The sequence below is a fragment of the Argopecten irradians genome, chromosome 13, assembly GCF_041381155.1.
Source record: "Argopecten irradians isolate NY chromosome 13, Ai_NY, whole genome shotgun sequence".
Classification (NCBI taxonomy): Eukaryota; Metazoa; Mollusca; class Bivalvia; order Pectinida; family Pectinidae; genus Argopecten; species Argopecten irradians.
Window position 1 is genome coordinate 36,583,798 of NC_091146.1, and position 12,299 is coordinate 36,596,096.

The 12,299-nt window shown below is 46.4% G+C and overlaps 1 protein-coding gene across 1 annotated transcript in view; it reads left to right on the forward strand.

Moving 5' to 3' along the window:
* The window catches only part of LOC138306359 (hemocyte protein-glutamine gamma-glutamyltransferase-like), a 51,943-nt gene extending 42,131 nt beyond the window's left edge, over nt 1-9,812 (forward strand). Inside the window, 1 exon segment of the mRNA XM_069246801.1 lies at nt 9,246-9,812. Coding sequence (XP_069102902.1) covers nt 9,246-9,390 — 145 coding nt within the window. The 3' untranslated portion in view covers nt 9,391-9,812.
* The last annotated feature ends 2,487 nt before the right edge of the window (nt 9,813-12,299 follow it).

Below are 12,299 nucleotides of genomic sequence, written 5' to 3' on the forward strand. Positions count from 1 at the left end.
TGTTCCGTAAGGGAAAGTAGCTCGTATTCAAACTACGAGTTTTATTTATTTATTTATTTGATATTTGATTGAAAGAATTTGGGATGAAAGAAATTTTGTTTATGCAATATGTGTGAACGCGCGTGTAAATAATGAAAAAAATCAGAAACTTACGTTGAACAACTTTCAACTTTGCGAATTCAATAAGAGGGCCATACCTGACAAGACTTGTGTATAAGAACCTTTACACAGATCCTTGCGTAAACCTTTTACATTTTCGTTTAATAAGACTAAGCAGTCCTTTATTACCTTCACATAGGAGAGTTACAATTTTTGTAGACTGGCCGCCTCAGTTACCTCCCTTGTGTACGCTTCACCTAGTGAGCGGAGCGCAGCCTGGCGGAGAGTAGAGAACTTAGGGAAGGGAACCAGTCTACAATTTTTGACGCACTGTATTCAGTATTCAGACCGGAAAGGACTATAAATCCGGAATACAATAATTACAAATACACAATAAAAATGACATGACAACACTTCTTCACATTTCCACTCCGAATCAAACGGCAATCTAACACATTTGTGAAATTGGCTATGTCTGCAAACATAAGAGTACTTATTTTTTTCTTCTTGAAAAATGAAGGCAATTCGTTGATAAAAATAAGGAACAGGTCAGGACCGAGTATCAAACCTTGGGGCACACCTGGAGTTAGATCATACCAACCGGATGTTGTCCTATTTACCGTTACTCGCTTTTGAAATACTGTATGTTGTAAACCAATTAAGCACACTTCCTCTTACACCATAAGATATCAACCTGTGTAATAACAATATGTGGTTAACTTTCCAAAGCCCTTAGAAAATAAGAATTAATAGCATGAAACTCAAGTTTACATCATATCCCTACATGTAACCATCACGTGCCCTCCACTGTAGCCATCACGTACCCACACTGTAGCCACCACGTACCCACACTGTAGCCACCACGTACTCACACTGTAGCCACCACGTACTCACACTGTAGCCATCACGTACCCACACTGTAGCCACCACGTACTCACACTGTAGCCATCACGTACTCACACTGTAGCCACCACATACTCACACTGTAGCCATCACGTACCCACACTGTAGCCACCACGTACCCACACTGTAGCCACCACGTACCCACACTGTAGCCACCACGTACTCACACTGTAGCCACCACGTACTCACACTGTAGCCACCACGTACTCACACTGTAGCCATCACGTACCCACACTGTAGCCACCACGTACTCACACTGTAGCCACCACGTACTCACACTGTAGCCATCACGTACCCACACTGTAGCCACCACGTACTCACACTGTAGCCATCAGTACCACGTACTCACACTGTAGCCACCACGTACTCACACTGTAGCCATCACGTACTCACACTGTAGCCCACGTACTCACACTGTAGCCATCACGTACTCACACTGTAGCCACCACGTACTCACACTGTAGCCACCACGTACTCACACTGTAGCCACCACGTACTCACACTGTAGCCACCACGTACTCACACTGTAGCCATCACGTACCCACACTGTAGCCACCACGTACTCACACTGTAGCCACCACGTACTCACACTGTAGCCATACGTACCCCACACTGTAGCCACCACGTACTCACACTGTAGCCACCACGTACTCACACTGTAGCCATCACGTACTACACACTGTAGCCACCACGTACTCACACTGTAGCCACACGTACTCACACTGTAGCCATCACGTACTCACACTGTAGCCATCACGTACTCACACTGTAGCCATCACGTACTCACACTGTAGCCATCACGTACTCACACTGTAGCCATCACGTACACACTGTAGCCTCACTCACACTGTAGCCATCACGTACTCACACTGTAGCCATCACGTACTCACACTGTAGCCATCACGTACTCACACTGTAGCCATCACGTACTCACACTGTAGCCATCACGTACTCACACTGTAGCCATCACGTACCCACACTGTAGCCATCACGTACTCACACTGTAGCCATCACGTACTCACACTGTAGCCATCACGTACTCACACTGTAGCCATCACGTACCCACACTGTAGCCATCACGTACTCACACTGTAGCCATCACGTACTCACACTGTAGCCATCACGTACCCACACTGTAGCCATCACGTACTCACACTGTAGCCATCACGTACCCACACTGTAGCCATCACGTACTCACACTGTAGCCATCACGTACTCACACTGTAGCCATCACGTACTCACACTGTAGCCATCACGTACTCACACTGTAGCCATCACGTACATACACTGTAGCCATCACGTACTCACACTGTAGCCATCACGTACTCACACTGTAGCCATCACGTACTCACACTGTAGCCATCACATACATACACTGTAGCCATCACGTACTCACACTGTAGCCATCACGTACTCACACTGTAGCCATCACATACATACACTGTAGCCATCACGTACTCGCACTGTAGCCATCACATACTCACACTGTAGCCATCACATACATACACTGTAGCCATCACATACTCACACTGTAGCCATCACGTACTCACACTGTAGCCATCACATACTCACACTGTAGCCATCGCGTATGTTATACTCACACTGTAGCCATCACATACTCACACTGTAGCCATCACGTATGTTGTACTCACACTGTAGCCATCACATACATACACTGTAGCCATCACGTACTCACACTGAAGCCACCACGTACTCACACTGTAGCCATCACATACTCACACTGTAGCCATCACATACATACACTGTAGCCATCACATACTCACACTGTAGCCATCACGTACTCACACTGTAGCCATCACACATACTCACACTGTAGCCATCACGTATGTTATACTCACACTGTAGCCATCACATACATACACTGTAGCCATCACGTTCTCACACTGTAGCCATCACATACTCACACTGTAGCCATCCGTATAGTAAACACTGTAGCATCACGTACTCACACTGTAGCCATCACGTACTCACACTGTAGCCATCACGTACATACCACACTGTAGCCATCACGTACTCACACTGTAGCCATCACGTACTTACACTGTAGCCATCACGTACTCACACTGTAGCCATCACGTACTCACACTGTAGACATCACGTACTTACACTGTAGACATCACGTACTTACACTGTAGCCATCACGTACTCACACTGTAGCCATCACGTACCACACTGTAGCCACCACGTACTCACACTGTAGCCATCACGTACTCACACTGTAGCCATCACGTACTCACACTGTAGCCATCACGTACTCACACTGTAGCCATCACGTACTCACACTGTAGCCATCACGTACTACACTGTAGCCATCACGTACTCACACTGTAGCCATCACGTACATCACACTGTAGCCACTACTCAACTGTAGCCACACGTACTCACACTGTAGCCATCACGTACTACACTGTAGCCATCACATACATACACTGTAGCCATCACGTACTCACACTGTAGCCATCACGTATCCACACTGTAGCCACCACGTACTCACACTGTAGCCACCACGTACTCACACTGTAGCCATCACATACATACACTGTAGCCACCACGTACTCACACTGTAGCCATCACGTACCACACTGTAGCCATCACGTACTCACACTGTAGCCACCACGTACTCACACTGTAGACATCACATACATACACTGTAGCCACCACGTACTCACACTGTAGCCATCACGTACTCACACTGTAGCCACCACGTACTCACACTGTAGCCATCACGTACTCACACTGTAGACATCACATACATCACACTGTAGCCATCACGTACTCACACTGTAACATCACTACTCACACTGTAGCCATCACGTACTCACACTGTAGCCATCACGTACTCACACTGTAGCCATCACGTACTCACACTGTAGCCATCACTTACATCACACTGTAGCCACTGTAGCCATCACGTACTCACACTGTAGCCATCACGTACTCACACTGTAGCCACACGTACTCACACTGTAGCCATCACGTACCTCACACTGTAGCCATCACGTACTCACACTGTAGCCATCACGTACTCACACTGTAGCCATCACGTACTCACACTGTAGCCATCACGTACTCACACTGTAGCCATCACGTACTCACACTGTAGCCATCACGTACTCACACTGTAGCCATCACGTACTCACACTGTAGCCATCACGTACTCACACTGTAGCCATCACGTACTCACACTGTAGCCATCACGTACTCACACTGTAGCCATCACGTACTCACACTGTAGCCATCACGTACTCACACTGTAGCCATCACGTACTCACACTGTAGCCATCCGTATACACTGAGTCACGTACTCCACACTGTAGCCATCACGTACTTACACTGTAGCCATCACGTACCTACACTGTAGCCATCACGTACTCACACTGTAGCCATCACGTACTCACACTGTAGCCATCACGTACTCACACTGTAGCCATCACGTACTCACACTGTAGCCATCACGTACTCACACTGTAGCCATCACGTACTCACACTGTAGCCATCACGTACTACACTGTAGCCATCACGTACTCACACTGTAGCCATCACGTACTCACACTGTAGCCATCACGTACCTACACTGTACATCACGTACTCACACTGTAGCCATCACGTACTCACTGTAGCCATCACGTACCTCACACTGTAGCCATCACGTACTCACACTGTAGCCATCACGTATCACACTGTAGCCATCACATACCTACACTGTAGCCATCACGTACTCACACTGTAGCCATCACGTACCTACACTGTAGCCATCACGTACTCACACTGTAGCCATCACGTACCCACACTTTAGACATCATGTACTCACACTGTAGCCACCACGTACCCACTGAGCAATCACGTACTCACACTGTAGCCATCACGTACTCACACTGTAGACATCAGTACCTACACTGTAGCCATCACGTACTCACACTGTAGCCATCACGTACCTACACTGTAGCCATCACGTACTCACACTGTAGCCATCACGTACTCCACACTGTAGCCATCACGTACTCACACTGTAGCATCACGTACTCACACTGTAGCCATCACGTACTCACACTGTAGCCATCACGTACTCACACTGTAGCCATCATGTACCACACTGTAGCCACCACGTATCACACTGTAGACATCACGTACTCACACTGTAGCCATCACGTACTCACACTGTAGCCATCACGTACTCACACTGTAGCCATCACGTACTCACACTGTAGCCATCACGTACTCACACTGTAGCCATCACGTACATACACTGTAGCCACCACGTACTCACACTGTAGCCATCACGTACCACACTGTAGCCATCACGTACTACACTGTAGCCACCACGTACATACACTGTAGCCATCACGTACCTACACTGTAGCCATCACGTACTCACACTGTAGCCACCACGTACTCACACTGTAGCCATCACGTACTCACACTGTAGCCATCACGTACTCACACTGTAGCCATCACGTACTCACACTGTAGCCATCACGTACTCACACTGTAGACATCACGTACTCACACTGTAGCCACCACGTACTCACACTGTAGCCATCACGTACTCACACTGTAGCCATCACATACATACACTGTAGCCACCATGTACTCACACTGTAGCCATCACGTACTCATACTGTAGCCACCACGTACTCACACTGTAGCCATCACGTACTCGCACTGTAGACATCACATACATACACTGTAGCCATCACGTACTCACACTGTAGACATCACATACATACACTGTAGCCATCACGTACTCACACTGTAGCCATCACGTACTCACACTGTAGCCATCACGTACTCACACTGTAGCCATCACATACATACACTGTAGCCACCACGTACTCACACTGTAGCCATCACGTACTCACACTGTAGCCACCACGTACTCACACTGTAGCCATCACGTACCCACACTGTAGCCATCACGTACCCACACTGTAGCCATCACGTACTCACACTGTAGCCATCACGTACTCACACTGTAGCCATCACGTACCTACACTGTAGCCATCACGTACTCACACTGTAGCCATCACGTACTCACACTGTAGCCATCACGTACTTACACTGTAGCCATCACGTACCTCACACTGTAGCCATCACGTACTCACACTGTAGCCATCACGTACCCACACTGTAGCCATCACGTACCCACACTGTAGCCACCACGTACTCACACTGTAGCCATCACGTACTCACACTGTAGCCATCACGTACTCACACTGTAGCCATCACGTACCTACACTGTAGCCATCACGTACTCACACTGTAGCCATCACGTACTCACACTGTAGCCATCACGTACTCACACTGTAGCCATCACGTACCTACACTGTAGCCATCACGTACTCACACTGTAGCCATCACGTACCTACACTGTAGCCATCACGTACTCACACTGTAGCCATCACGTACTCACACTGTAGCCATCACGTACTCACACTGTAGCCATCACGTACTCACACTGTAGCCATCACGTAGCCATCACGTACTCACACTGTAGCCATCACGTACTCACACTGTAGCCATCACGTACTCACACTGTAGCCATCACGTACTCACACTGTAGCCATCACGTACTCACACTGTAGCCATCACGTACTCACACTGTAGCCATCACGTACTCACACTGTAGCCATCACGTACTCACACTGTAGCCATCACGTACCTACACTGTAGTCATCACGTACTCACACTGTAGCCATCACGTACTCATACTGTAGCCACCACATACTCACACTGTAGCCATCGCGTATGTTATACCCACACTGTAGCCATCACGTAATCACACTGTAGCCATCACATACCTACACTGTAGCCATCACGTACTCACACTGTAGCCATCACGTACCTACACTTTAGACATCATGTACTCACACTGTAGCCACCACGTACTCGCACTGCAGCAATCACGTACTCACACTGTAGACATCACGTATTGTTATACTCACAATGTAGACATCATGTACCTACACTGTAGCCATCACGTACTCACACTGTAGCCATCACGTACCCACACTGTAGACATCATGTACTCACACTGTAGCCATCACGTACTCACACTGTAGCCACCACGTACTCGCACTGTAGCCATCACGTACTCACACTGTAGCCACCACGTATGTTATACTCACACAGTAGACATCATGTACCTACACTGTAGTCATCACTTACCCACACTGTTGCCATTACGTACCCACACTGTAGCCACCACGTGCTCACACTGTAGACATCACGTACTCACACTGTAGCCATCACGTACTCACACTGTAGCCATCACGTACCTACACTGTCCATCACGTACTCACACTGTAGCCATCACGTACTCATACTGTAGCCATCACGTACCTACACTGTCCATCACGTACTCACACTGTAGCCATCACGTACCTACACTGTAGCCATCACGTACTCACACTGTAGCCATCACGTACCTACACTGTAGCCATCACGTACTCACACTGTAGCCACCACGTACTCACACTGTAGCCATCGCGTATGTTATACCCACACTGTAGCCATCACGTACTCACACTGTAGCCATCACATACCTACACTGTAGCCATCACGTACTCACACTGTAGCCATCACGTACCTACACTGTAGCCATCACGTACTCACACTGTAGCCATCACATACCCACACTGTAGACATCATGTGCTCACACTGTAGCCATCACGTACTCACTCTGTAGCCACTACGTACTCGCACTGCAGCCATCTCGTACTCACACTGTAGTCATCACGTACTCACACTTCAGCCATCACGTACTCACACTGTAGCCACCACGTACTCGAAGTGTAGCCATCACGTTCTCACACTGTAGCCATCACGTATGTTATACCCACACGGTAGCCATCACGTACTCACACTGTAGCCATCACATACCTACACTGTAGCCATCACGTACTCACACTGTAGCCATCACGTACCTACACTGTAGCCATCACGTACTCACACTGTAGCCATCACATACCCACACTGTAGACATCATGTGCTCACACTGTAGCCATCACGTACTCACACTGTAGCCACTACGTACTCGCACTGCAGCCATCTCGTACTCACACTGTAGTCATCACGTACTCACACTTCAGCCATCACGTACTCACACTGTAGCCACCACGTACTCGAACTGTAGCCATCACGTTCTCACACTGTAGCCATCACGTATGTTATACCCACACTGTAGCCATCACGTACCCACACTGTAACCATCATGTACCCTCACTGTAGCCATCATGTACCCTCACTGTAGCCATCACGTATGTTATACCCACACTATAGCCATCAAATACCCTCACTGTAGCCAACACGTACTCACACTGTAGACATCATGTACCTACACTGTAGCCATCACGTACTCACACTGTAGCCATCACGCGCTAACACTGTAGCCATCACGTACTCACACTGTAGCCATCACGTATTTCATACCCACACTGTAGCCATCAAATACCCTCACTGTAGCCATCACGTACCAACACTGTAGTCATTACGTACCCTCACTGTAGCCATCACGTACCCTCACAGTAGCCATCACGTACCCTCACTGTAGCCATCACGTACCCTCACAGTAGCCATCACGTACGTTATACCCACACTGTAGTCATCACGTACTCACGCTGTAGCCATCACGTTTCCTCACGGTAGCCACCACGTACTCACGCTGTAGCTATCACGTTTCCTCACTGTAGCCGTCACGTACCCTCAATGTAGCCATCATGTACCCACACTGTAAACATCACGTACCCACACTGTAGCCATCACGTACCCACACTGTAAACATCATGTACTCACACTGTTTCCATCACGTACCACACTGTAGTCATCACTTACCCACACTGTAGCCATCACGTACCCACACTGTAGCCATCACGTACCTACACTGTAGCCATCATGTACTCACCACATCAGTACCATGAGTACTACACGCCAGCATCATGTACCACACTGTAGCCATCACGTACCCACTCTGTAATCATCACGTATCCACACTGTCAACATCACGTACTCACACTGTAGTCATCGCTTACCCACACTGTAGCCATCACGTACCCACACTGTAGCCATCACGTACCCACACTGTAGCCATAACGTACCCTCACTGTAGCCATCGTGTACCCACACTAGTACTGTAGCCATTACGTATCCACACTGTAGTTATCACGTACCTACATCTTTCTCAGTGGAACTGATTCTGCTTATTTGCATTTTGTTTACCTTTTCAGTTCTGTGGGTGCTAAAGATACCTTTATGCACGAGATCGATATGACAGCCTCTAAGCTTGGTACCAGGACGATCGTCGCCAGCTTCGACTCCAAGGAAATCGTCGATGTTAATGGAAGCTGTGAAATGGAGGTCAAATCAAAGTGATACATAGCAATATAAACTATCAATGTTTGTAACTGTATATAAGACCGCCAGCAATTATATGTTCACGTATGTCAAACCTTACATAGCGACCACCCAGAGGATATCATTTAGCCTCTACACAGACGACGCTGGGGACAGGTTTATATAGAGGCATTCGGAATAGACAGTGATTTGATTTAGACAGTGGTCTGATATAGACAGTGATCGTTACATTGATAGTCTTTTTATAGACATGTGATCTAGATTTATTTTGTCTGTGTCTTACAAAGGAATAGGTTAGAGGTTACACACAGGTATGAAATCCTCTATATACACCTGTCCTTTTACAATGTGATGGCTTTGTCCATACGTCATCAATATCACATTGGAATGTCGTTTGTATTTGTACACACTAATTCCACATACATTAAGCTTATCAAAGACATTGTCTTATGTTCCTCTTTGTGGTTTTATCGCTAATTGAATGCTTCTGTTGTCTTTGAAAATGAGAACATTGTAATATTGAATACATTATTATGTAATTTTACATGCAGCGGTATGAACATTTATCCAAGCTTATGCTTTAATTTGACGAACGTCACAAAAAAACGCCACTAACGTTGGGAGGAGAGTATCAGAGTAATGTACAGTCAAACCTGTCTATAACGACCACCCAAGAGACAGTCAACCCTTTCTATAACGACCACCCAAGGGACAGTCAAACCTGTCTATAACGACCACCCAAGGGACAGTCAACCCTGTCTATAACGACCACCCAAGGGACAGTCAAACCTGTCTATAACGACCACCCAAGGGACAGTCAAACCTGTCTATAACGACCACCCAAGGGACAGTCAACCCTTTCTATAACGACCACCCAAGGGACAGTCAAACCTGTCTATAACGACCACCCAAGGGACAGTCAAACCTGTCTATAACGACCACCCAAGGGACAGTCAAACCTGTTATAACGACCACCCAAGGGACAGTCAAACCTGTCTATAACGACCACCCAAGGACAGTCAACCTTCTACAAGGACAGTCAAACCTGTCTATAAGACCACCCAAGGGACAGTCAAACCTGTCTATAACGACCACCCACACCAAGGGACAGTCAAACCTGTCTATAACGACCACCCAAGGACAGTCAAACCTGTCTATAAAGACCACCAAGGGACAGTCAAACCTGTCTATAAAGACCACCCAAGGGACAGTCAAACCTTTCTATAACGACCACCCAAGGGACAGTCAAACCTGTCTATAACGACCACCCAAGGGACAGTCAACCCTTTCTATAACGACCACCCAAGGGACAGTCAAACCTGTCTATAACGACCACCCAAGGGACAGTCAAACCTGTCTATAACGACCACCCAAGGGACAGTCAAACCTGTCTATAAAGACCACCCAAGGGACAGTCAAACCTGTCTATAAAGACCACCCAAGGGACAGTCAAACCTGTCTATAAAGACCACCCAAGGGACAGTCAACCCTGTCTATAACGACCACCCAAGGGACAGTCAAACCTGTCTATAACGACCACCCAAGGGACAGTCAAACCTGTCTATAACGACCACCCAAGGGACAGTCAAACCTGTCTACAACGACCATCCAAGGGACAGTCAAACCTGTCTATAACGACCACCCAAGGACAATGGTCTCTAGAGTTAAGGGGTCTTTACACACAGGTTATATTGTGTTAAAATTGACCGTATGGGAGCCTAAGAATGTGATCTTATTAAGCAGGTAGCCTTTATACAGAAGTGGTCGCTAAAGCAGGGTTCATTGTAGTGACAGGGAGAAAGTATAATCCGGGATGAATGTGGGGACCGCTATGGACCCTGGGAGAGATTGAACCATTTCCTGTGGCTTCACTGCTACCAATCGTGACATCTCGGAAAAAAATCTGGCAATCTTCGGAATTATATTTCCGAAGATTACCGGATTTCTCGGAGTGATCCGATTGCCTTGCTATCTATCGCGATAATAATTTGTTACCTATCTCTCTATTAAAAATATCGGCATTAAATACAACAATATCATTAAAAAGTTTTAAGTTGTTCATGAGATCAGACAAAACAAAACATGTATATATCAATGCGCTTGAATGGTCTACCTGGTAATACGTCATCAATTACCAACATTAATGCGAGATGTATGTGAAAACATCCAAAATACTTCACAACCATTGTAGTGTTAAAGAGAAAGCCTGGCAAGGAAACTATCTTTCTTTCATACCTACGGGTGTAATAATTGCTGGTCCAGGGTAATACATTCATGTCGCCTGAGGCTGTATTGCATGGCTACCCATGTAATAAAGCCTCGTTGACAAATACGACTGGTTTTACTATAAAAGATGCAAACAACGGAATTTGTGTTGAAATATCACGTAATTTTTCATGTATGGAAAATTGGCCGGATTTTATAGCTGTAAAATTGCAATAAAACGTCAAGGTATGAAAGAAAAAAAAATACTTTTTCATAAGTGGAGATGAAGGATAGATATTCTACCCTCGGGATCACAAAATGTTGCAAAACTCTCGGCAAGCCTCGGGTTTTACTACATTTTGTGACCCTCGATTAGATATCCCTATCTTTTCATATCCACATATGAAAGAGTCTTATAATCTCAACTATGAAGATAAAATTTTGGTATAACGAACATTAGCGGATATTGATGATTTACTTGTTGATACTATATATGTTGCTTTGAATCTTGAAAATAAAACTTTATTTTCCCAACATAGATGGTTGTATTTTAATTAAGATATGATCAACTTCGAACGACCAATATTGATTGTCCACGAAAGCTTACTGATTTAGGAAATCTGGGAAAACCAGTCCAGATGTTGTCTATGCGGAACTAGGGCTAAATCTATGACATTTGACTGATATCTGACTAGAAGCTTTGGGCAAAGAATCCAAACAGC